Below are 27942 nucleotides of genomic sequence, written 5' to 3' on the forward strand. Positions count from 1 at the left end.
ATTTTTTCAAGGGCAGTGTCTACTGCTGGCCCAAATAGCTGTTCTTGGTTGAATGGCTTACTAAGTATGGTAGTTTGTACCTCTGGCTTAAAGCCTGAAATGCGTAGCCACGCTTGTCGAAGGAGCACACTTGTGTTAACTGCTCTAGAGGCGGTGTCTGCGGCGTCAAGCGCACATTTAATTGCTGCATTTGAAATAAGTTTTCCCTCCTGGATAAGGTCATTTGCTTGGTTTTTTTATTGATCTGGCAGATGTTGTAAGAGAGTCTCTAATTGATCGTAGTGGGCCCTGTCATAGCGTGCTAGTAGGGCTTGGGTGTTGGCAATAGGCCAATGATTCGCGGCTTGTGCTGCTAATCTTTTGCCAGAGTTTGGATTCTTTGTCTGAGGGTGGTGTGTCTCCTGTGGTTTGGGAGTTGGCGCGATTCCTAGCATTGGAAACGACCAAAGAATCCAAAGGGAGTTGTCCTTTGATGTAATTAGTATCTTCAGGGGCAGGCCTATATTTCTTTTCTATCCTTGGGTTGAGAACCCTGGCACGAACGGGGTCTTTAAACACTTCGGGGGCGTGTTTTATGACTCCTTTAATCATGGGTAAAATTTGTACAGACTTTTGAGATTGTTCGAAAGTGTCTAATAGGAAGTTTTCCTCTGGTGCGTCTGAGTGCATGGTGACGCCGTGGTAAAGTGCTGCTCTATTTAATAATTGGCCAAACCCCAGGTGATCGTCAGGAGGCAATGGGTTTGAGGGATATGGCTGAGGGTCAGGCATGTCTGGTAGAGGGAATGCCCAATCATCCAGTGGTGAGGTGTCTGGATCCGTGAACGGATCATTAGGGTCACCCCCACCCCCTAGGTCATCATCATCATCCTGTGGAGGTGGTGTATGTGATGGAGAGGGTATAGGTAAGGGTGGTGTAGGCAGAGGGGGTGGGATAGGAGGCAGTGAAGGAGAGGAAGGAGGCACAGGGGATGTTGCAGAGTCCTTCCTGTTTTCAGGAACTGGGGCAGGTGGTGTGTCCAGTTTCCGTTTTTTTACAGGGCACCGCGGTGACATGTCCAGTCTTGGGGTTGGTTAAATCTTTTTCTGCCTTGGGTCGATGGGATCTGGATGAAAAAGTTCTTGTTCTTCAGGAACAGTCTTTGGTACCGATTGTTTCGGCTCCGATCGAGGTTTTGGTTGATCGGTGGATTGTTTGGCTTTAGGAGGCATATGAGAGTCCTTAGCCGATGGTTTCGGTGCCGATGATGGTTTCGGTGCCAATGATGGTTTCGGTGCCAATGATGGTTTCGGTGCCAATGATGGTTTCGGTGCCAATGATGGTTTCGGTGCCAATGATGGTTTCGGTGCCAATGATGGTTTCGGTGCCAATGATGGTTTCGGTGCCAATGATGGTTTCGGTGCCAATGATGGTTTCGGTGCCAATGATGGTTTCGGTGCCAATGATGGTTTCGGTGCCGATGTCGGTTTCGGTGCCGATGTCGGTTTCGGTGCCGATGTCGGTTTCGGTGCCGATGACGGTTTCGGTGCCAATTTCGGAGCCGAAGGGTTGTCTGTGGGCTTGGGAACCTTCGGTGACGGTTTATCTATTGGCCTTGGTGTTTTCGGGGCCGAAGGCGTTGGAGCCGATTTCGGTGCTGAGTGGTCTTTTGTCTTCGGTGCCGAGGGTGCCGGTTGTACAATGACATGCGGTTTGCTCGGTCCCGAGCTACCGGAAGGCTTATGTTCCTTCGGAGCCGAGCCCGGAGGCGGGGCTTCTGAAGGGTGTTTTTTGGTCCCGACTGGGGCCAGCAGGCGAAGTCTTGACCAATGCCTTTGGTTTTGGTGGGGTTGGGGCAGGGGCAGTAGTACTCGCACGTTGCCCAGGAGTGATGGGGTCGTCGAAGTCGTCTGCTTCTGAGATTATTTGTAAATCTTCTGAATCTTCTTCCGGGACATCGGGGCCTTCATCAAAGATGTCCTCTGGTTCCGGAGCTGTTCTCTGTGCCATGATGTGTCTTCGAGCCCTTCAATCTCGGATGGTCTTTTTGGATCGAAAGGATACGCAGGCTGGACAGCTGGACTCGTCATGTTCAGGTGATAGGCACAGGTTGCAGACTTTGTGGTGGTCACTGTGCGGAAATTTTGCTCCACACTGGGGGCATTTTTTGAAAGGCGTCCTTTCCATGAGCCGTAGGCCTCACGGCGTGGATAGGCCCAGCGGCCCGCGTCGACGTCCGGAATCGAGCCGCTGAATCGATGTCGAGAATGAAGGTGCTTCGATGTTTTGTGTGAAGTTTTGCGCTTCGAAAAGCTTGGAATTGATATTTCCACCCGGAGCGGAAAAGTTGCATCCGAACCCAATGGCGGAAAAAAACAATCTAACGATGGAGTTCATGCCCATGCGCACTGTCGTTCAAGGGAGGAGTCACCTATCTCGTGATCAAAGACTTCTTCCGAAGACAACAACAACCTGCAAGCATCCGAGCCCAACACCAGATGGCGATCTACTATCCTAAGTGTGTGATCTGCAGCTCATATGCCTCGATCTCCTCTTTTTCCGATATTGAAACTGGACAGTTCATATCGTATAGTTTTAGACTATAGACATTTGAACAGTCATATTCGTACCTTAGCTCTGTGTTAGTAAATAATATTGTTTGAAAGAAATTTAAAACTACATTGGACATCTCCAATAGATTTTTCCATCACACATTGGCTCCTGAAAGCCGAGACTTGACTGCATTCAGTGCTTTAAGCAATCAAAGATGATATATGCGATTGCCTATAGGATATAAGAATAGCCCTGGAGTGTTTGCAGCACGCATTGTGGCCATCTTACATGAAATTGACCCCAATGCTTTTTCCTACGCTGAGGACATACTTGACAGATGACGAAATGGAGCCGCATCTTATGAGTGTGGATCGCATTATCAAACATTTTGCGACGTTAGGTTACAAATAGTCCCATATTGCCTTTTTGGCAGTTCTTTTCTTTGGCTATGAACGCAATAACGAAGGTAGCGGGTTGGCCCCCTTCACTTTTTGGAGAAATGTGCTTAATTGCAACCTCCATCTACCCTTAACAAATTGCAATCTTTGCTGGGTTTCTTGAATTTCTGCAAGACTTTCATTCCTGAGTATGCCCAGCGTATCAAACAGATATACGAGTGGATACAACCATCCTTTTCCTCTTCCAGTTGGCTTCCAGGACATATGGCAGTACTTAGGTCTTTGCAGTCTGATCTGCTCGTGACTCAGCTTGTGACTCAATTCTTGTTAACTAGAGCTAATACTACTACAAATTTGGTCATAAGGATTGTACCAGGAGTATTGCCTGTCAATTTATCAGACCCGAAGACCTATTTTTACAAATTAAATGAGACCACCCTCAACAAATGCATGTTAACCCACACTAAATTTGTTTATTACTCGCCCTTCATATCAGAGTTGGCCCCTAAAGGTTATGAATATTGGAACGACACGATTGATTTAAAGTCTATTTGGGGAACAAAAAGTTGGCAGGTCCAGCGTATTGTGTCCTTGCATCGTGCATGTTTATTACCGTCTCAACTAATATCTTTAGAGCAGACGGTTCAGAAAACCACCCGTTTCGGCTTGGCCACTGCTAAGAATCTGAATACTCCATCAATTCCTTGCTTGGCTGACTATGACACATGGCATACAAATACCAACTACACGATTGAGGACTTGACTGCTATGTTTCAAAACATTACTCTTAATTCATCCACTATTGACCCTTCGGGTTGGTTGCTGTGACCCAAAAACACCAAAGCCTGTCATTTGCGCTTTACTAATGCCACGACAGGGTTCACTCAAGGTAGACCTGACCCTTGTTATCCCCATTCTCATGCAGTTACCACATATTCTGTTGGAAAATTATGTAAACAATGGTTGGAACATTCCACACTGTCGTCTGTGAAACAACATCCCTTCCTTTTGTCGAGTGACATTGATCTTGCTGATTTTCTTTTAGGTCCAAAATCCCCTCGAGCTAAACGTTTTGTGTACGCAGCATGCAATTAATTTTAGTAACTATCACAAATGCGTTAAATTGATCAGGATAATTTAGAAAATGTTCTTGCCATAGTTGGCAACAGTATAAACACTTTCTCCCCGTATATATATTTTGGGTAATATTGTATTGTCTGTTATTGACGTAGTTCAGAATTAAGCGTCTACGTTGTATCATGGTCAGAATAGGCTGCGTTCTGTTATGCAACTTGGCTGGACCTGGCAAACACTGAAAAGTGGGAGAGTACTATGGGATTACCTAAAGGCTTCTGCATTATTTTTGCCGTTTTATTAAATAGATAAACAAAAACTAATGTCGAAGAAAGATGCAACATATACCATGTTACACATTGAGAAACTAGAACGGTTACCATTTTCGGTGGCAGAAACCGATTAAGCGGTGTGGTTAATACATGGGATTATTTCCTTGCCCATCTCACTTTTCCAGTTTTCAGCTTGCATGAAACACTATCCTGTAGGTAGATATGAGGGCTTAGGAATAGTTATATTCATGAATTAAGGTCATTATCATTTGCATTTCGTTGTCAGCTAGCGGACAAAGATATTTTCCTTACAGGGGAGGATTGTGATTCTACAGTAGGACACTTCTTTGTCTGTAAACAAGTAAAACTTCAAAACACCTGCAACGTTTCAGCCCCTAATTTGGCTTGTTTTTTTTAAAGATGACCCTGGTCCCTGCGAATATTCCCACACTCACTCTGCTTTCCTACGGCAGTTATCTTATCCTAAATAACCAAAACTGCTGCGGCTTACGGGCCGGCATCCCGTATACATGTTGCAGCAACATCCTGTTTCCACCCCCACACGTAATTGTAGATAGTTCGCTGTGGCCTTCCATTTCAACTTTGAAAACAGATTTCAATAACCTAAGCAGATTCAAAGCGCTATTGTTTCAACAAGAAGTGGCTCTTACATAAAGTGAGATTCAGTCACTGCTAAAACAAGAATCTTCCCCTACATTTTGGAGAATTAATTCACCAAATATTTAACATGTATGATACAGCGGGCCTGGCCCACTTTTTAAGGTCATAGGCCCCTGCCTGGTCACCTTGTTTCAAACTATTTTTGGAGTAATCCCAGCTTTTATTCTTTCTATTTTTCCAGCGTATTAGTAGGGTTTCCCCAGTTGCTCCTCTTAGTTTGTGGCATTCTGTTACTTCTACTGCTGCTCCGTAATGGCTGCTCGACCTGTGGTACTGCCAAGCCGGGGCCAGTTGAAGCTGTACCGTGATCGGATGTGACAGCTTTTTGGTTTAATGCCATTAGAAGCTCTTAACATCGACTATCGACTGACCTTCCGTTATGCCTACTTCACCTGTGTGCAACCTGTGTTCTACTGCCTCCGGTGCCCTTTTCAATGGGCCCTGGATGTCGGCCTCTCCAATACGTCACACGCTGCCCTGGATTGTGAACTGTTGATGGGTCCGTTGATGGCCCACGACCAGGACTGTTCCGTGGGTAGGCGCTTTGTGTACGATCCTACAATTGGCAGACTTGAGTACCTATGCTCATGCACAGCGCCTCTTGGATCAGACTTTGATTGAAGTTAATGCAGGTTGCCCTGAAATGCTCTTGACTGGCTCTAGATATGAGGAGCATGTCTGCTCATTCAAATTGCTTAATTGGATAGCATACCTTCTTAAAACTGAAGGTTCTGACAGCTTGCTGAAGTTAATGGTATTACACTTATACGGCAAAGTCTGTGGCCCAGAGGATGCGCGGTGAATGGATATTGTATTGATTACGATTTTTTTTCTCTATCTCTACATTCGGCTTCATTTTACTGTGCACTGTGATTTAGTTTAGGATTTGAATGGCTCTTTGGCCTTTCATCGAGATACTTTGCCCCTGCTTACCTCCGATTTCTGTTTTAGTCTGGGGCAACTGACCTAACCAAGGGGAGGATGTCACATTGCCCATGGGGACATTGTCGTCTTCACTAAGTTAGTATGAGCATGCTGCAGATTGTCCGCTGCTTTGCGCACGTTACTACACGAGTTTATTTTGCAAATGTCTCTTTTGACATTTTCACATGAGAACCTATAGCGGTGTTCACACTCTGCAGGTTCCTGGGATTTAGTCTGAATATTGTGAACAAGGCCGATCAACAATGCCCCTTGTTATTCTGTTCTGGTCAGAACCTAGCACCTAGACAAAACATACGGATGCAGCTGTGATTTGGGAACGAGTACTTTGGTCCTATTGGAATACATGAATAGGTAGCACACACTTGGATAGGGACCTTTCCAGGGAGAAGAGTGAGACAGCACCAATGATGCAGATCTACCATCTATAGACTGAGGTATGGGGTCTGCAAATAACACCGAGAGATCTTCTCATATATAATCATTCTGGTTCTATGCAAGGGGAGGGAGGTTAAGCTATCCTGTCTATTCATGATAACAGCTCCTTTCATGACTTATGGACTAACTGCTATGCTGACCGTATTTGTATTATGCATTTTTCTGCTTGTTGTGGCACGCTTACAGCATATTAGAGCACGTTAGCTAAAATAAATATTTTAAACTTATTCATGTCTCTGTCAGATCTTATTGTGGATAAATACAAGAGTGCAGGCAAAAGGGTGTGTCCTGCAACCGAGATTCCTGGGATAGTCAGGAGTGTTTTGTTCTGGGGTGTCTAATCCTTTGTTTCTCTGTCAGTGACTAGGAGAGCAAATGAGACACCTATAGCTAGTCGGTCCTGGTATTATGGGTACTAATGTGGTAGGATGACCCAGTCCCTAAGCACTGAGGTCCCATAATCCTACGCATAGTTCTGGGTTTGTGGAGAATCCCTGCAACATGGTGCCACCAACGTTTGGTCTGGTACTAATACATGGGACCCGGAGTAGCGCTTGTGCTTGTCCACAATACCCTCTCACCGGTTCTGGGAGACGTCCGTGGTGGAGAGCCTTGCCTCCTGCATTGGTAGGGTACACCTATTTCTGTAGGTTTTTCAAGCTTGAAGTTGAAAAGGTTTTTCAACCTATTTGCACTACCATCCATTGACTCTTTAAACTCTTACGTGGCACAACTGGTCGCTATTCCGGCACATAGTCGGGAGGCGGTTACAGCTTATTTGACTGAGCACAAAGTCCCCAATGCGAGGGCTACCTTTATTTTCATGGTTGAAGCTGATCCAGCATAACGCTTTTAAGTATTTTATTCTTGGGTTACATTTCCCACTGTAGATGCGAATGATAATTTGTTTCACACTTACACAGCTGCTGTTCCTCCAGCAGCGTATCGTCCTTATGTATTAATTGAAGTTCCATTGACAACCTGGAAGCATACAATTTGGTTTAATGGCGCCTTCCATCACACTTTCTCTTTTGTTTGAATAGGCCCCTTGTCTATCGATGGGGCTACTTGGCCTGCTTTGGCTGGTTTACACCACATCCCAATTATCTCAATGTTACTATAGTGGAGTTACGTCTACTATAAACACAAATAGTTCATCTCCATAGACGCGTCATACAGTTCATGTGTCGTGCACTTCAGGCAACTCCGGCTGCTCCTGCGGTACCAAATCAGGGCTGAGGACTTTTGATTAGTCCCGTCATGATTAACTTTGATGGGTAAACTTTCTCAGAATCGTGAGGACTTACCGTTTTGGATCGCACAACATATTGACCAGCTTGAGGCTGTATTTCCACATACATCTCCTGTAAAGAAACGCAGGATCCTTACAATGAGTTTGCAGAGTGGCCCGATTCCTCCTTTAGCAGACTGCACCACCTGGGGGACGGTGTTTGCTTCAGTGTATACACTGTGCTTTGACCCCCTCTGCATGAGCTTTCTGCGGAGCTTTCTGTAAAGGGTACGGGATGAACACTGGGCTAGTCCAGGCCTGGATTTGGGGACGAATTTAGTGAGCATGTTCCCTATTGCCTCCAATATGATTCTGGCCAACTTTAAAGATGAGGCAGTTTGCTTACAAGTGCGCCAACACCTAGCGGCGGTGGCAGACGTAGATCGAGAGCGACAATTGCAGATTATTATTGCAGAGGAGTATACATCCTTGGGTCGCAATAGCTTAGGGATTCGACCATTTACACAGGCACAGAGTAAACACCCTCCTGAGAAGAAGCGTTGTCCAGTCTTTCCTAAGAAGGCTTGGAATAAAACATTTGCGGCAGCAACAGAAGCCTGGTTCTCGTGCAGGTTTGCCTCCACCTGACGCTTCTGAACGTAGATATGATTTGTGTGACCGCTCTAAAATTAAGACACCCGAGAGGTTTCAGGTTCCGGATCCTCGTTCCTTTCAGGAACCGTCAGATTAACAATTCGGCGGAGGGCGACAGGATCGCAGACAGGGTGAGTCCACACAGACGAAACGTGACCCATAGCGCCAGTTTGAGGTAAAAGTCAAGCAGGAGGAACACCTCAATATCGAGCCCAGTTTCAGAAGAAAAAAGTCGCAGCTTTGACTGCAAAGTATGCTTCAGACAGTGAGAACCCTCCTCCTCCACAGGAGTTGGGCGGTAACCCTGCACGACAGCACAGCGGAGGTTCCCATAGTGCTCCACCACCATATGGAGGCGAAAGCAAATGACTTTCATTACCGTTGAGACAGCTGACACTCGTGTTGCTCCTCCTGATAAGCTTTATGAAGTAAGTCTCCAAATTGAAGGTGATATTAAACGCACTGTTAAAGCAGTCTTTTGGACCACTATCACATCGTCTTATGATATTTTGTTGGCGGAGTTTGAAAGGCCTCCCCCTTTTGACCTTGCTTCCTCTAGAGCAAAGGATGTTATTCTCCCATGTTTTTCGCAATATCTGCCAGAAAACACTAAAATAGCTTATGCTTCCGAGTGGGTACTAGCCCTGGTTCCTGCGTTACATCGCCATCAGGCAGGTTGGGACAAGGATTAGTCAGTGCATGCGATTCCTTCGCGTTCTACACCACAGCCCCAACCGCAGTATCCAATTAAACGTGATGCCAAAGCACCTGTAAGTGACATTTTGACTCAATAGGAATTTCAGGGCGAGTTCAAACCCTGTGTTTCGTCAATGAATAAGGAAAATGCTACTTACCAGTATGCATCTGTTCTTGGAATGTAGAGCTGCAGAGCCACACACTTAGGATAGTAGATCGCCATCTGGTGTTGGGCTCGGATGCTTGCAGATTGTTGTTGTTGTCTTCGGAAGAAGTCTTTGGTCACGAGATAGGTGACTCCTCCCTTGGACGACAGTGCGCATGGGCATCAACTCCATCGTTAAGATTGTTTTTCGCCATGATGGGAAATGATGGAGTTTGTAGAAAAGAGAGAGATGTCCATGTGTGATGTCTAAGTAAGACAATGCTGGAACAGATACAGGTCCCGGGGAGGTGGGTGGGCGTGTGTGGCTCTGCAGCTCTACATGCCAAGAACAGATGCATACTGGTAAGTAGCATATTCCGTTCGAGGCATATGAGCTGCAGATCACACACTTAGGATAGATTATATAGCAGTATCTCCCCTAGCGGTGGTCACCTGTATCGGTTGCAGCAGTTTGAAATAGAGTTTTAAGGACAGCCTGACCCACAGAAGCTTGCAGCTTTGCTTGCACGTCAACACAGTAGTGTTTAGTGAAGGTGTATGTTGTAGACCATGTGGCTGCCTTACAAATACCTTCTAAGGAAATGTTTCCTAAGAATGCCATGGAAGCCCCTATTTTGTGTGTGGAATGCGCTCTAGGGGGAACCGTTAGTGTGCGTTTAGCCTTGTGGTAGCATATTTGGATACATTCAACTATCCACCTAGCTATCCCCGATTTGGAAATGGGGTTGCCTTTATGTGGTGGAGAGAAAGCAACAAACAATTGTTTTGCGGAATGATTTGGTTCTGTCAATGTAGTAAATAAGGGCTCTTTTAATGTCAAAGGTATGAAGAGATCTTTCAGCTACCGAGTCTGGATTTGGGAAGAACACTGGTAACTACTGATTGGTTAAGGTGGAATGGAGATATGACTTTTGGAAGGAATTTCAGATTTGTTCTAAAAACCACTTTGTTACGGTGTAATTGTAAGAATGGTTCTTGTATGGTTAAAGCCTGGATTTCACTTACCCTTCTGAGGGATGTGATAGCGATAAGGAAAGCCACTTTCCATGTGAGGAACTGTAGTTCGCATTTATGCAGAGGTTCAAATGGGGGTCCCATGAGCCTTGTAAGAACAATGTTTAGATTCCGCACTGGAGAGGGTGGTAATGTGGGAGGAATAATCCGTTTTAGCCCTTCCATGAAGGCTTTGAGGTACTCTAAAGAGTGACAAGTGTTGTTTATTTTGTAAGTAGGCTGCTAATGCTACTAGGTGGAGACGTATGGATGAGTATGCCAAATTACATCTTTGCAAGTACAGTGAGTAGCAAATGATGTCCTGGATGGATGCATCCAGTGGGTTTATATGATTGTTAGAGCAATAAATGGCAAATCTCTTCCATTTTGCAGCATAGCAGGCTCTAGTGGTAGGTCTTCTGGCCTCCTTTATAATATTCATGCTGTCTGGGGGCAGGTTGAGGTAACCGAAATCTAGGACTTCAGGAGCCAGATCGCCAGATTCAGTTGAACTGGATCTGGGTGTCTGATTTCTCCATTGTTCTAGGTTAATAAGGACGGGGAGAGACGCAGTTTTTGGTGTGGGACTAGTGAGAGTTCCAGTAGTGTTGGGAACCAGGGTTGGCGTGCCCATGTGGGAGCTACTAGGATCAGTTTGAGAGACTGTTGCCTGAGCTTGCGCACCACTAATGGAATGAGTGGGAGAGGCAGAAAAGCGTACGCAAATCTGCCTGACCAGTTCATCCATATCGCATTGCCCTTTGACTCCGAGTTGGGGAAACCTGGCGGCGAAGGTTGGGCATTATGCGTTTTCGTGTGTGGCGAACAGATCTATGTCTGGTTGGCCCCATTGTGGGAAAAAGGGCAGTAGGACTTGGGGATGTAGTTCCCATTGGTGGATCTGTTGTGTTTGGCGACTTAACAGATCGGCAATTTGATTGTGAACCCCTGGAAGGTGTCCTGCAAGCAGGTATATGTTCTGGGGAATGGCCCATCTCCAAATGTTCTGTGCGAGCTGGGACAGCTGGAGAGAGTGTGTGCCTCCTTGTTTTTGTATGTAATACATGGCTGTCATGTTGTCTGTCCGTATGAGGACAGTTTTGTTCTGGAGATGTAGTTGGAATGATTTTAGTGCTAGGAACACTGCTACCAGTTCCAGGTAATTGATATGGAGCACTTTGTTGAGTGGTCCATTTGCCCTGAGTGGTGTGTCCGAAGAGATGGGCTCCCCATCCTGTGAGCGATGCGTCCGTTGTCAGCACTATGTGTGGAAGAGGCTCTAGGAACGGCCGCCCTTTGGACAGGTTTGTTATGTTCCACCATTTCAGAGAGCGATGTGTGCGGCTGTCTACCAACACCAGATCTGTAAGTTGTCCGTGAGCCTGGTTCCACTGACGTGCTAGACATTCTTGCAAGGGACGCATTTGAAGTCTTGCATAAGGCACAATGAAGATGCATGACGCCATCATGCCTACGAGTTGCATGAACACTCTTGCTGGAAGGGAGTGTTGGACTTGAAATTTTGTGATAAGAGCTTGTATATTGGTTATCCTGGCTGGGCTGGAATATGCTAGGGCTGTGGAGGTGTTTATGGTGGCTCCTAGATATTGATGTATGTGAGAGGGTTGGAGATGAGATTTGGGATAGTTTATTGTGAATCCCAAGTTGTGTAAGATTTGGATGGTTTGGTGAGTGTGTAGAACACGTTTGTTGAGTGACTTGGCTTTTATTAGCCTGTCGTCTAGATACGGGAAGACATGAATTTGTTGTCTTCTGAGATGTGCTGCTACTACTGCCAGACATTTCGTGAATACTCTAGGTGCGGTTGTTACCCCAAATGGAAAAACTGTAAACTGGTAGTGTTGTCCGTCCACCACAAACCTTAGATACTTCCTGTGGGCAGGATGTATGGGAATGTGGAAGTAGGCGTCCTTGAGATCTAGTGTGGCAAGGAAATCGCCATGTTGCAGTAGTGGGAGCACTTGTTGGAGAGTGATCATATGGAAATGATCTGAGTTGATATACAGATTTAGGGGTCTGAGGTCGAGTATCCGTCTTAGAGTCCCATCCTTCTTGTGGATTAGGAAGTAGAGTGAGTATACCCCTGTACCCTGATGTTCTAAGGGAACTGGTTCTATTGCATGTTTTTGAAGCAATGAGAGAAACTCTTGTTTGAGATGCGTAAGATGGTTTGGTGACATGGAACGCTGCTTGGGCGGTATGTGTGGGAGGATAGTTGTGAGTTCCAGGCAGTAACCATACTGAATAATTTGTCTTACCCACTTGTCTGTTGTGATGGAGTTCCAGACAGGTAGGAACTGTTTTAGTCTTCCCCTGACCGGAGTGGAATGGTCTGGGGGGAGTGGAGAAAAGTCACTGTTTTGTGGCAGGGGAGGTACAAGTGTTATTACCTCGACCTCGCCCCTTGTTGTTGTTTCCTCTGTAGCCGCCTCTAAAATATCCTCTACTGGGGGATGTTTGTGTAGCGGGTTTGAATGTAGAGGAGGTGTCCGCTCTCATATTTTTGGAGGCTCCTCTATAGAAGGAGCACCGAAAGGAGCCACGTGGTTGGGGAGACTGTAATGCTCCCATGGACTTAGCGGTCTCTGTGTCCTTCATTTTTTCAAGGGCAGTGTCTACTGCTGGCCCAAATAGCTGTTCTTGGTTGAATGGCTTACTAAGTATGGTAGTTTGTACCTCTGGCTTAAAGCTTGAAATGCGTAGCCACGCATGTCGTCGAAGGAGCACACTTGTGTTAACTGCTCTAGAGGCGGTGTCTGCGGCGTCAAGCGCACATTTAATTGCTGCATTTGAAATAAGTTTTCCCTCCTGGATAAGGTCATTTGCCTGGGTCTTATATTGGTCTGGCAGATGTTGTAAGAGAGTCTCTAATTGATCGCAGTGGGCCCTGTCATAGCGTGCTAGTAGGGCTTGGGTGTTGGCAATACGCCAATGATTCGCGGCTTGTGCTGCTACTCTTTTGCCAGAGTTTGGATTCTTTGTCTGAGGGTGGTGTGTCTCCTGTGGTTTGGGAGTTGGCGCGATTCCTAGCATTGGAAACGACCAAAGAATCCAAAGGGAGTTGTCCTTTGATGTAATTAGTATCTTCAGGGGCAGGCCTATATTTCGTTTCTATCCTTGGGTTGAGAACCCTGGCACGAACGGGGTCTTTAAACACTTCGGGGGCGTGTTTTATGACTCCTTTAATCATGGGTAGAATTTGTACAGACTTTTGAGATTGTTCGAAAGTGTCTAATAGGAAGTTCTCCTCTGGTGCGTCTGAGTGCATGGTGACGCCGTGGTAAAGTGCTGCTCTATTTAATAATTGGCCAAACCCCAGGTGATCGTCAGGAGGCAATGGTTTTGAGGGATATGGCTGAGGGTCAGGCATGTCTGGTAGAGGGAATGCCCAATCATCCAGTGGTGAGGTGTCTGGATCCGTGAACGGATCATTAGGGTCACCCCCAGCCCCTAGGTCATCATCATCCTCCTGTGGAGGTGGTGTATGTGATGGAGAGGGTATAGGTAAGGGTGGTGTAGGCAGAGGGGGTGGGATAGGAGGCAGTGAAGGAGAGGAAGGAGGCACAGGGGATGTTGCAGAGTCCTTCCTGTTTTCAGGAACTGGGGCAGGTGGTGTGTCCAGTTTCCGTTTTTTTACAGGGCACCGCGGTGACATGTCCAGTCTTGGGGTTGGTATAAATCTTTTTCTGCCTTGGGTCGATGGGATCTGGATGAAAAAGTTCTTGTTCTTCAGAACCAGTCTTTGGTACCGATTTTTTCGGTTCCGATCGAGGTTTTGGTTGATCGGTGGATTGTTTGGCTTTAGGAGGCGTATGAGAGTCCTTAGCCGTTGGTTTCCGTACCGATGATGGTTTCGGTACAGATGATGGTTTCGGTGCCGATGATGCTTTCGGTGCCGATGATGCTTTCGGTGCCGATGATGCTTTCGGTGCCGATGATGCTTTCGGTGCCGATGATGCTTTCGGTGCCGATGATGCTTTCGGTGCCGATGATGCTTTCGGTGCCGATGATGCTTTCGGTGCCGATGATGCTTTCGGTGCCGATGATGCTTTCGGTGCCGATGATGCTTTCGGTGCCGATGATGCTTTCGGTGCCGATGATGCTTTCGGTGCCGATGATGCTTTCGGTGCCGATGATGCTTTCGGTGCCGATGATGGTTTCGGTGCCGATGATGGTTTCGGTGCCGGTTTCGGAGCCGAAGGGTTGTCTGTGGGCTTGGGAACCTTCGGTGACGGTTTATCTATTGGCCTTGGTGTTTTCGGGGCCGAAGGCGTTGGAGCCGATTTCGGTGCTGAGTGGTCTTTTGTCTTCGGTGCAGAGGGTGCCGGTTGGACAATGACATGCGGTTTGCTCGGTCCCGAGCTACCGGAAGGCTTATGTTTCTTCGGAGCCGAGCCCGGAGGCGGGGCTTCTGAAGGGTGTTTTTTGGTCCTGACTGGGGCCAGCAGGCGAAGTCTTGACCAATGCCTTTGGTTTTGGTGGGGTTGGGGCAGGGGCAGTAGTACTCGCACGTTGCCCAGGAGTGATGGGGTCGTCTGAGTCGTCTGCTTCTGAGATTATTTGTAAATCTTCTGAATCTTCTTCCGGGACATCGGGGCCTTCATCAAAGATGTCCTCTGGTTCCGGAGCTGTTCTCTGTGCCATGATGTGTCTTCGAGCCCTTCGATCTCGGATGGTCTTTTTGGATCGAAAGGATGCGCAGGCTGGACAGCTGGACTCGTCATGTTCAGGTGATAGGCACAGGTTGCAGACTTTGTGGTGGTCACTGTGCGGAAATTTTGCTCCACACTGGGGGCATTTTTTGAAAGACGTCCTTTCCATGAGCCGTAGGCTTCACGGCGTGGATAGGCCCAGCGGCCCGCGTCGACGTCCGGAATCGAGCCGCTGAATCGATGTCGAGAATGAAGGTGCTTCGATGTTTTGTGTGTAGTTTTGCGCTTCGAAAAGCTTGGAATTGATATTTCCACCCAGAGCGGAAAAGTTGCATCCGAACCCAATGGCGGAAAAAAACAATCTAACGATGGAGTTGATGCCCATGCGCACTGTCGTGCAAGGAAGGAGTCACCTATCTCGTGATCAAAGACAACAACAACCTGCAAGCATCCGAGCCCAACACCAGATGGCGATCTACTATCCTAAGTGTGTGATCTGCAGCTCATATGCCTCGATCTCCTCTTTTTCCGATATTGAAACTGGACAGTTCATATCGTATAGTTTTAGACTATAGACATTTGAACAGTCATATTCGTACCTTAGCTCTGTGTTAGTAAATAATATTGTTTGAAAGAAATGTAAAACTAAATTGGACATCTCCAATAGATTTTTCCATCAAACATTGGCTCCTGAAAGCCGAGACTTGACTGCATTCAGTGCTTTAAGCAATCATGGATGATGTATGCGATTGCCTATAGGATATAAGAATAGCCCTGGAGTGTTTGCAGCACGCATTGTGGCCATCTTGCATGAAATTGACCCCAATGCTTTTTCCTACGCTGAGGACATACTTGACAGATGACGAAATGGAGCCGCATCTTATGAGTGTGGATCGCATTATCAAACATTTTGCGACGTTAGGTTACAAATAGTCCCATATTGCCTTTTTGGCAGTTCTTTTCCTTGGCTATGAACGCAATAACGAAGGTAGCGGGTTGGCCCCCTCCACTTTTTGGAGAAATGTGCTTATTTGCAAATCTCCATCTACCCTTAACAAATTGCAATCTTTGCTGGGTTTCTTGAATTTCTGCAAGACTTTCATTCCTGAGTATGCCCAGCGTATCAAACAGAAATACGAGTGGATACAACCATCCTTTTCCTCTTCCAGTTGGCTTCCAGGACATATGGCAGTACTTAGGTCTTTGCAGTCTGATCTGCTCGTGACTCAGCTTGTGACTCAATTCTTGTTAACTAGAGCTAATACTACTACAAATTTGGTCATAAGGATTGTACCAGGAGTATTGCCTGTCAATTTATCAGACCCGAAGACCTATTTTTACAAATTAAATGAGACCACTCTCAACAAATGCAGGTTAACCCACACTAAATTTGTTTATTACTCGCCCTTCATATCAGAGTTAGCCCCTAACGTTTATGAATATTGGAACGACACGATTGATTTAAAGTCTATTTGGGGAACAAAAAGTTGGCAGGTCCAGCGTATTGAGTCCTTGCATCGTGCATGTTTATTACCGTCTCAACTAATATCTTTAGATCAGACGGTTCAGAAAACCACCCGTTTCAGCTTGGCCACTGCTAAGAATCTGAATACTCCATCAATTCCTTGCTTGGCTGACTATGACACATGGCATACAAATACCAACTACACGATTGAGGACTAGACTGCTATGTTTCAAAACATTACTCTTAATTCATCCACTATTGACCCTTCGGGTTGGTTGCTGTGACCCACGAACACCAAAGCCTGTCATTTGCGCTTTACTAATGCCACGACAGGGTTCACTCAAGGTAGACCTGACCCTTGTTATCCCCATTCTCATGCAGTTACCACATATTCTGTTGGAAAATTATGTAAACAATGGTTGGAACATTCCACACTGTCGTCTGTGAAACAACATCCCTCCCTTTTGTCGAGTGACATTGATCTTGCTGATTTTCTTTTAGGTCCAAAATCCCCTCGAGCTAAACGTTTTGTGTACGCAGCATGCAATTAATTTTGGTAACTGTCACAAATGCGTTAAATTGATCAGGATAATTTAGAAAATGTTCTTGCCATAGTTGGCAACAGTATAAACACTCTTTCTTCCCGTATATATACTTTGGGTAATATTGTATTGTCTGTTATTGACGTAGTTCAGAATTAAGCGTCTACGTTGTATCATGGTCAGAATAGGCTGCGTTCTGTTATGCAACTTGGCTGGACCTGGCAAACACTGAAAAGTGGGAGAGTACTATGGGATTCCTAAAGGCTTCTGCATTATTTTTGCCGTTTTATTAAATAGATAAACAAAAACTAATGTCGAAGAAAGATGCAACATATACCATGTTACACATTGAGAAACTAGAACTGTTACCATTGTCGGTGGCAGAAACCGATTAAGCGGTGTGGTTAATACATGGGATTATTTCCTTGCCCATCTCACTTTTCCAGTTTTCAGCTTGCATGAAACACTATCCTGTAGGTAGATATGAGGGCTTAGGAAGTTATATTCATGAATTAAGGTCATTATCATTTGCATTTCGTTGTCAGCTAGCGGACAAAGATATTTTCCTTACAGGGGAGGATTGTGACTCTACAGTAGGACACTTCTTTGTCTGTAAACAAGTAAAACTTCAAAACACCTGCAACGTTTCAGCCCCTAATTTGGCTTGTTTTTTTAAAGATGACCCTGGTCCCTGCGAATATTCCCACACTCACTCTGCTTTCCTACGGCAGTTATCTTATCCTAAATAACCAAAACTGCTGCGGCTTACAGGCCGGCATCCCGTATACATGTTGCGCAACATCTTGTTTCCACCCCCACACGTAATTGTAGATAGTTCGCTGTGGCCTTCCATTTCAACTTTGAAAACAGATTTCAATAACCTAAGCAGATTCAAAGCGCTATTGTTTCAACAAGAAGTGGCTCTTACATAAAGTGAGATTCAGTCACTGCTAAAACAAGAATCTTCCCCTACATTTTGGAGAATTAATTCACCAAATATTTAACATGTATGATACAGCGGGCCTGGCCCACTTTTTAAGGTCATAGGCCCCTGCCTGGTCACCTTGTTTCAAACTATTTTTGGAGTAATCCCAGCTTTTATTCTTTCTATTTTTCCAGCGTATTAGTAGGGTTTCCCCAGTTGCTCCTCTTAGTTTGTGGCATTCTGTTACTTCTACTGCTGCTCCGTAATGGCTGCTCGACCTGTGGTACTGCCAAGCCGGGGCCAGTTGAAGCTGTACCGTGATCGGGTGTGACAGCTTTTTGGTTTAATGCCATTAGAAGCTCTTAACATCGACTATCGACTGACCTTCCGTTATGCCTACTTCACCTGTGTGCAACCTGTGTTCTACTGCCTCCGGTGCCCTTTTCAATGGGCCCTGGATGTCGGCCTCTCCAATACGTCACACGCTGCCCTGGATTGTGAACTGTTGATGGGTCCGTTGATGGCCCACGACCAGGACTGTTCCGTGGGTAGGCGCTTTGTGTACGATCCTACAATTGGCAGACTGGAGTACCTATGCTCGTGCACAGCGCCTCTTGGATCAGACTTTAATTGAAGTTAATGCAGGTTGCCCTGAAATGCTCCTGACTGGCTTTAGATATGAGGAGCATGTCTGCTCATTCAAATTGCTTAATTGGATAGCATACCTTCTTAAAACTGAAGGTTCTGACAGCTTGCTGAAGTTAATGGTATTACACTTATACGGCGAAGTCTGTGGCCCAGAGGATGCGCGGTGAATGGATATTGTATTGATTACGATTTTTTTTCTCTATCTCTACATTCGGCTTCATTTTACTGTGCACTGTGATTTAGTTTAGGATTTGAATGGCTCTTTGGCCTTTCATCGAGATACTTTGCCCCTGCTTACCTCAGATTTCTGTTTTAGTCTGAGGCAACTGACCTAACCAAGGGGAGGATGTCACATTGCCCATGGGGACATTGTCGTCTTCACTAAGTTAGTATGAGCATGCTGCAGATTGTCCGCTGCTTTGCGCACGTTACTACACAAGTTTATTTTGCAAATGTCTCTTTTGACATTTTCACATGAGAACCTATAGCGGTGTTCACACTCTGCAGGTTCCTGGGATTTAGTCTGAATATTGTGAACAAGGCCGATCAACAATGCCCTTTGTTATTCTGTTCTGGTCAGAACCTAGCACCTAGACAAAACATACGGATGCAGCTGTGATTTGGGAACGAGTACTTTGGTCCTATTGGAATACATGAATAGGTAGCACACACTTGGATAGGGACCTTTCCAGGGAGAAGAGTGAGACAGCACCTATGATGCAGATCTACCATCTATAGACTGAGGTATGGGGTCTGCAAATAACACCGAGAGATCTTCTCATATATAATCATTCTGGTTCTATGCAAGGGGAGGGAGGTTAAGCTATCCTGTCTTTTCATGATAACAGCTCCTTTCATGACTTATGGACTAACTGCTATGCTGACCATATTTGTATTATGCATTTTTCTGCTTGTTGTGGCACGCTTACAGCATATTAGAGCACGTTAGCTAAAATAAATATTTTAAACTTATTCGTGTCTCTGTCAGATCTTATTGTGGACAAATTTAAGAGTGCGAGCCAAAGGGTGTGTCCTGCAACCGTGATTCCTGAGAGAGTCGGGAGTGTTGTATTCTGGGGTGTCTAATCATTTCTTTCTCTGTGAGTGACTAGGAGAGCAAATGAGACACTATAGCTAGTCGGCCCTGGTATTATGGGTACTAATGTGGTCGGATGACCCAGTCCCTATGCACGAAGGTCCTATAATCCTATGCATAGCTCTGTGTTTGTGCAGAATCCCTGCAACAAAATAACAATAGAGGGGAGGCAAGCATGTCTGGATCCCCCAGAATGATCCAACATATCTGATTAACGTACAAGTTACTTAACTTCGGTAAAAATGTATCTGATAGAGACGATTCTAGCCGCAGATTCCTTCATGTAGAATTATCCCCATGCGTGAGACGGGATCCGGAAACTTCTTGCCACAGCATCCCTCCGCGCCAGGGGGGCGGGGCAATACCACGCGACTCCGCCTAGGCGTCGTCCGCGTACGCTACATCAGCGAGGTCACATAAACCCCACCCCGGCGCGCCTACGTCAGTTTTCTCCGGAGAACTTTTTCGCGCCGCAACGCGGAACGACCAGGAAAACTGTGGAAGCAGGGGAACGGTGTGCGAAAGAGTAGAAACAAAGAATGGAGACAGGCGACACCATAAGGAGCGGTGCAACACTGCAGCCTCCAAAGGCAGGGGCGGAATAAAGAACAGAGCAGAGCCCCGAGCAGCCACCCTGCCAGCATGTTACCGCCTTTCCTCCCCTCCCCCGGAGACAGGGAACATATGTAAAGGCAGGACACCTGAAGCAGGCCTACAACTCCCACCCGGAAATAGGGAAGGGGAGCCAGCCCAGAACAGAAAGGACAACAACAACAACACTCCAAGCCACCCCAGCACAGAGGGCAACCATCCTCCAAGGAACAAGGGCAGGGCATGGCCAGGTGACCCCCAGACAGAGGACGGCAGAGGGGCAGGGACCCACAGCAGCAAGAGGAAGGGAGGGAGGGGCGAGATTGAAGGTAACCCCCCCCCCCCAAACCTGGAGTAGCCCGAGTAGCGGGGCACAGGAGCACTATAACTCCATCCTCCAGAGAACCAAGGGGAGGAAGGAACAGCAACAAGACGGAGCAACCCGCCAAGAGCAAAGGAATGCACTCACAGGAAACACATCCTTCCACCAGGAGGCGAGTGCCGAGACCAACCTACGGGTCCTCGCAGAACAGGGAGGAAGGGCGGGCCATGAAGGAATCTGCGGCTAGAATCGTCTCTACCAGATACATCGTTACCGAAGGTAAGTAACTCGTACATCTGATAGAGACTACTAGCCACAGATTCCTTGAAGTAGAATAGATACCCTAGCAATACCCACGGGGAAGGAGGGTCTGCGAAAGGACCCCAGCCTTAACAGGACAGAGGGTCACACAGGGGACCAGACCTGCGGACGGGCAAATACCCGGCCCCTCCCAGGCAAGAGGATCCCACCCCAAGCAGAACCCCACCGACCCCAGAGGGATGGGGGAAGAAGAAAAAAGGGTCTGGCCCGCACACTCACGATAGAGGAACCAAGGGCCAGGCCAGAGAGGCCGAAGTACCCCACACCCCTTCAAGGCAATAAGCTTCCCCCCAAAGCCAGGGGGAGAGCCCAGAAGGCCCAAGGAAACGAGGGAAAATAAGGCGAAGCCACACCAGAAGGAAGGCAACAGGTCAACCAGAGCGGCGCTAACAGACAAGCCGCCAGAACAGAAAAAACAGTCCAGGGCCCCAGGAAGACCGAGTGGGCAACACCTGACAAGGGAGGGCACAGAATTATCCCAAGCAGGGAGAAGAGGAAAGGGCCGGACACACCCCCACAAGGGGCCGCACACACACCCTCAAGAAGCAAAACAACATACAGAAACGCCACGGAGAACAGGCACCAAAGGGCCACCAGAACTCCTCAGCAGAGCGCAAGCTGTATAACAGCTACCACTACCCCACATAGGGTACGTTAAGTCCCAAGACATGGGAACCCTCTTTGGAAGAACTTCCGCAACAGAGGAAAAACAAAAAAAGAGTCACAGGGAAAAACACCCCGCGAACGGCTTCACAATCAGCCCAAAGAAAACAGAAGGCCTAATCTCTGGGCCAAGTCTGCGTAACAGTTCTAGCAAGAAACACAGCGAACAAGGGCCGTCCAGCAGTCAACATTGCCAAAGTCACCACAAGGACTCAATGGCCAGAAAACGCACTCCACCGCAAGAGCGACCGTCCCAAGAAGGACCAGAACCAGCTCAACTCCTTAATCATTGAGGAGGAGAAGGAGGAAGAGTATAAGGGGGAGGAGGAGGAGGACGGAGCCCCGCCAGGAACCTTTGGATGGCGGAGTCAGCTGGGGCATGGAACAGGCTACCATCAAACGGGAGATCAACGAGCCGTTCCAGAATATTTTCGGGTAAGACCCAGTCCCGAAGCCAAGCATGACGACGGAGGAAGCCATGGCCCGGCCCAGCACCTCAGAGATGTCCAGAGCGGAGTGAATGATAAACGCTGCTAGCTCCCGGCCATCCAATGCATGACGCCGTAAGTCCGCCTGAACAGTCTCCTGAGAATCTGCGGACCCCAAAGACTCAACCGAGTCCCACAGACAAGAGGAGGCCCTAGCCAGGACACACAAGGTGTTCAGGGCCCGCAGGGCCGCGCTGGTCGAGGCAAACATGTTGCACCCCCAAGAGTCCAGCCAGCAGGCCTCCCGGGAAGGCGGAGTCAACAGCGGCGGCAGGGATGAACAGGCAGTCCGCAGAAGAGGACTGGTGGCAGAGAGGTGGAGGGAGAGACACGCAGGATCACGCGGCGCCGGAAGGTGCCGATGTAGAAAGTGCTGAGGCACCGGATCCCCTGAGGCAGGACGCCCCCAATCCCCCGTCGGGACGAAAGGAGCCAACCCTCAAAGGGAAGAAAGATTTCCCTCCCACCAGAGCCCTGGGGGAGAACCTCCAAGAGATGATCTGTCGGAAAATGAGCAAATCGGGTCCCCCATGCGCAGAGTATCCACCGCCGTGGACACCACGTGAGCAAAGGCCGCACCCGCCTCTGTAGGGCCCCCCGGCGGAGAAAGCAGATCCTCCGTGAGCGACGGCTGCAGAGTAAGGCGTCCGCCCCCCAAGCCAAGCGGAACGAGCAGGGGCCAGACCTGGAATGTAGGAGGAGCCGAAGAAGGGAAGACCTGCTGCTCCTCCGGCGAACACCGCGGCCTCAGAAACGGCGGGGAGCCACCCTTCGACGACACCAATATGCAGGCAGCCTCCGAAGAAGAGGGAGCGTCCGAAGACGAATCCGCAACTCAACGCCTGTCAGGGGCCATAGAGTCCGCCGCCTGAGGCAGAGCGGTAACGCCAGCCTGCGCCGAAGGAGACGCTGGATAGGGCTCCTCTAAGTCACAATGCGCCGGGGACCGGAGCGGGGCCGGAGTTGCAATGGACAGGGGGCAGTGTCGGAATGGCGCAGACTCTACGTCCGGGAGGCAGCCGCCTGCGTGGAGGGACGAGAAGGACCAGGGGAGTGGCACGAAGCCCTCCGCCAGCCTCAGCCCAGTATACGACAGAGGTGGTCCGGCGAGCCATGCGGCGCCGCCAGGGCCGACCCAACCTCAGACTCCTCCTCCGATGGGGCAGCCGCCTGCATGGAGGGACGAGAAAGTCCCGGAGGAGGCAGAGAGGTTGGCGCCCAGCCTCCACCCAAAACGGGATAATGAGAGTCCACCGACCCTGTGGCGCCGAACGGTCCGGCAGCTGCCGGTGCCGTAGCGGCTACACCTCGGCCTTAGACACCTTGTCAAGGGACCGAGAGGGGCTCGGGGATGGGTCCCGAGCCCCGGCGACCGTATGCGACACCACAGGGACTCCCGCGGGAGTTTGCTGCGAGGCAGAGACGCCATGATGTGAAGGAGGGACCCCAGAGGAGCCACACCCCAACAGCACCACATCCTCCAAGCCTGGATCCGACCCAGTCGGCGCCGGGGCTGGGGCCAACGGCGGCACCGCGGAAGGCCCCGCACAAGGCAAGGGAACCGCTGACACACCAGGAGGGGAAGGAGGAGGAGGATACGCCAGTGAGGCCTGCAAAGCCGCCGTGTATGTCTCCATCTGGACTCTCGACGCTCCATCACCGGGAAACGGTGGGTAGGAGGACACGGGGGGGCCGCAGTACCCGCGGAGAGTCCACGCCCCTGGCAGGCCGAAACCTGGCCCCCGTGGACAAACTGCGACACTTACACACCAGTAAGCGTCGCTCTCACGACATCAGGGAAGGGCGATGACGACGACCACGGGCGTATCTGAAGCCATCTGCCGATCGAGGGGAGGAAGTCGACCTGGAGAGACGCGCAAGAGAAGTTTCATGCGGCGCTCCCGCCGTGATTTCGGCTTCAACTGTTGGCACGCCTCACAATCCGTGGTGCCGTGATCCTCCCCCAAACACCACATACAAATGCGATGAGGGTCCGTCGCCGACATAAGACGCCCACACAACATGCAAGCTTTGAAGCCCGAAGGCATTCGCACACTGTTCCACCAAGAGAAGAACAATGATGAAGAAAAAAGGGCCCGAAACAGGTCCGTAGCAAGACCGGATCCGCATTGCACGCGGGAAAAGGAAAAATCTGACGTAGGCGCACCGGGGTGGGGCTTATGTGACCTCGCTGACGTCACATACGTGGACGACGTCTAGGCGGAGTGGCGTGGTATCGCCCCGCCACCTGGCGCGCAGGGATGCTGTGGCTATAAGTTTACGGATCCAGTCTCACGCCTAGGGATAATTCTACGTGAAGGAATCTGTGGCTAGTAGTCTCTATCAGATCCTATGTGTACAAGCTCTTAAAACAGGGTTGGACCCAAAAAGATAAAAAATTCCCATCGGGTGAAGGACATTAAAAAAAAAGAATAACCAACATTAGTCAAATGTCTTCTCTGCATCTAGAAGTAGCAACCATGGGTGAAGAAAACATTGTTCAAGAATTGATGGTACTGAACGTCCCAAGAAAGCAGCCAACTGGATTCAGAAATACTATTTTGAGCATGAGCAGTAATATCATATTTAGTTTGGCAAATAGTTGATTGATAATGCCTATTAACATAACAGACTGAAGGAACATACAAGTTTAATTAGATTTACCAGGGCTCAATATTGGAATAATGAAGGCTTTCTGTGAAAAGAATGTGTCTGCTCCTTTGAGAACAGCATGTGTATACCTTCTTGGAATTGCTGATCATGCATCTGTCGACAATTTGTGGCATCATGGTGTAGGCTCTTGGAGTAAGAGAAGTGGTTAATCCCATCCTTCACATACATGACACTAATGGGCTCATTTACTATTTGTCTTAAGTTGATGTCATTACTTGCCACAGAAACGGCATTATAGTTAAAGACAGACTATTAAAGAATTTTTGACTTCCACTTGGTGCTTGGTTGGTCTCTGGGAACAGTTCCAGCATACACATCAGAGGAAAGCCATTTTTGTGACTCACCTTCTCCAGATCACTTGGCACCTATTTTACGTTTCAAGAATTTGATATTCTACAGCTGTTCTAAACTCATCTAGCATTAGACAGGCGTGTGTATAATTCCTCGAGGTTAACTAGCATTTGGATTCTGCTCAGGAGATAGCTATCTGCTTAGAGCACCCATGCTTTGCAGGATAAGAAGACCCTTCGGATAAAGTGGTTAACAGTAATTTATTTATCAAAACAAATTGTGACAGCTCCATACCTGTTGATCCTGCATCAACGTTTGGCATATGTTGGTGCTGAATTCAAGTTGCTTCTTAAGCTGGTTGATCTGCTCCTGCCAATGTTCCTTCTCTTCTACGTATGAGAGCTCAGACACCCACCTATGATTTTCTTGGCGTCTCATACTAATATTTTGCTGTTGGCGTGTCTTACTGGAAGGTCGGTAATTGCCATCCGCTGAAAAGGGGCGCGGATTCTTCCACCTTAAAAGTTTTAGAAGTGACAAATCATTTGTAAGTATTGAGCTTCACTCTGCCCCTCCTTACACTGCATATAAAAACAATGAAAACGTTTCAGGCAAACAAATAATGGATATTTTTAATTTTGAACATCTATTAAAAGTGTGTTTGCATCCCTTAAGAATCACCACCTGAAGGCTATGAATCTTTAATAAAAATACATTTAGCTTTTCTCGAAGCATCATGCAGATGATGAAAAAGGTATTGACTTATAATGATAGTTCCCCATATTAAAAAGCTTTGCTGATTAGGAACAAAACCCTCACTCACATCAATTGATGTTTTTAGTCTTTTTTAACTGTTGCCATTTGGCTACTTCACAATTTTGAGGACTTTGAAGAAAAGTCATCTGCAATGGAAAAGGTACTAAAAAGTGCACTTGGGTGAGGAAGCAACCCTCTGTAAAACAATGTGCTAGGGAAATTCAACCAGGCTATCCCTCATCCACCTATGCCAAGAAAACAAGTTACTTACCTGTAACTTTGGTTCTCCAGTATTGGAAACTTTCATAGATTCCCATGCTTGAATCATTCCCCGTCGTCGAGATGCGAGTCCCCGGTATACATAAAATAGCAATAGAAACCGCTACAAAAGAAGAAACTAGGCCTAGGTCCATTCTAGTTTTGTAACATATCCACCTCTTTTTGTAAAAGAGACCAAATAAAACGAACAACCAATCAGATCAGCCTCACCCTCTAGAAACTTCCTGAGAGAACCTCAGACCCTCAGATTTTCGTAGCCATAGTATAAAATTATGACTTAAGCTGCTGAAGGCTGAGCTTTTTCAGGGGGGTAGGCTCGCATGGGAATCTATGAAAGTTTCCAATACTGGAGATCCAAAGTTACAGGTAAGTAACTTGTTTTCTTTCTCCAGTATTGGAACTTTCATAGATTCCCATGCTTGAATCAGAGTAGCTAGCAGTTATGAGCACATTATTTGAACCTTGATTCCTTATTCATTCATTATTAATCATTGCAATCAAAAGTCAATGGAAATTAAACACATTTGTAAACATAAGGAAAAAAGGAAGAAACAAGCAAATACATCTTCAAAAATGTGCACAGAGCATAAGCAGAAAGACGGAAGGAGGGTAGAAAGGGAAAGCTCACCATTTAATGAAAGAGGTTCCTCAGGACTGCCTGGCCCACTGCTGTGTCGCTCTGCGTTGAAGAATCCAGGCAGTAATGTCTTGTAAATGTATGAGTTCTTCCCCAGGTTGCTGCTCTGCAGATCTCCCAGATAAGAATTCGGCAAAGAGGGCTGTCGAAGAAGAAAATCGCCCCCGTGGAGTGAGCACGGACCCGACCTTCAAGGGTCTTGCCCGCTGTTCTGTGACTATACTGGATAGCGCTGGTAATCCAACAAGCATTCGCCTGCTTGGAAAGGAGGAAACACTTACGAGGGGCGCAGAAAGACACAAATAGTTGAGGAGACTTCCTGAAGTCCTTAGTATGTTGAAGATAGAATTTTAAGCACCTCTGAATGTCCAGTGAGTGGAGTGCTTTTTCTGCCGGAGTAGTAGGTTGAGGGAAAAAAGTTTTGAATATGACCAGCTCATTCAAATGAAAGTCTGAAGGCACTTTCGGTATGAACTTTGGGTTGGTACGGAGTATCAGTGTCCCCTTTTTAAATTGGAGAAAGGGTTCCTGAATGGTGAGAGCCTGCAATTCACCTACTCTCCTAGCCTAAGTCAAGGCTAGCAGAAGAGCCACCTTCCAGGAGAGGAATTTCAAATCCACCCGATGAATAGGTTCAAAGAGATGCTTCATGAGCTGGGTGAGAACCAGGTTAAGGTGCCAAAGAGGAGGCAGAAGCTTGACTGGAGGGAAAAGTCTGAAAAGGCCCTTGAGAAACTGCTTAATAATCCTTGCCAAACAGAGGGAAGGACTAGAAGATGTGATTCTGAAGCGAGAGATGGCGGAAAGATGAACTTTGATGGATGAGTGGGCCTGCCCCGTTTTCGCTAATGAAAGAATGTAAGGAAGAACTTCAGGAGGTGCAGACAGAAGTGGATGAATAACCTCTTGCTGGCACCAAAGGCAGAAACGCTTCCACTTTAACAGGTATGTCTTGTTGGTACTTGGGGCTCGTGCCTGAAAAAGTACATCTCTACATTCTGATGAAAGGGTCAAACCAAGAAATTCTCGGCACTCCGGAGCCATAGCGATAACTGCAGGGATTGAGGATCCGGGGGCCAGACTTGGCCCTGGGACATTGTCAGCTGCGAAGGAATCGGCTGCAAAGGAAGTGTTCGGTCCAGGGAGAGAAGATGCAGCTCTGTGAACCAAAATTGGCGGGGCCGCGCAGGAGCTATCAAAATCATCTTGCAAGGTTCCGCCTTGAGCTTCCTGAGAAGCCTGGGGATCAGCGGAATGTGGGGGAAAAGTGTAAACAAAGGCGCCTGACCAGGCCATCGAAATCGCATAACCCAATGATCCCGGATGGTGAAGCCTGCTTGTGTAAAATCGGCATTTCTTGTTTTCCGGCGTAGCAAAGAGGTCTATGGATGGCCTGCCCCATAGGCGAAAAACCTGGTCCAGAGTGGACTGGTCCACTTCCCATTTGTGGCTGACTGATTTCAGTCTGCTCAGCGAGTCCGCCGTTTCGTTGAG

At 47.6% G+C, this 27942-nt stretch overlaps 1 protein-coding gene across 5 annotated transcripts in view; it reads right to left on the reverse strand.

Moving 5' to 3' along the window:
• The window catches only part of PCM1 (pericentriolar material 1), a 1275228-nt gene that overhangs the window by 826619 nt on the left and 420667 nt on the right, over window positions 1–27942 (reverse strand). For all 5 annotated transcript variants that reach the window (XM_085641994.1, XM_085641996.1, XM_085641995.1 and 2 more), the window contains exon 19: window positions 25071–25293. In XM_085641994.1, coding sequence (XP_085498120.1) covers window positions 25071–25293 — 223 coding nt within the window. The remainder of the gene's footprint in view (window positions 1–25070; window positions 25294–27942) is intronic.

The sequence above is a fragment of the Triturus cristatus genome, chromosome 2_2 (assembly GCF_964204655.1).
Source record: "Triturus cristatus chromosome 2_2, aTriCri1.1, whole genome shotgun sequence".
Lineage (NCBI taxonomy): Eukaryota > Metazoa > Chordata > Amphibia > Caudata > Salamandridae > Triturus > Triturus cristatus.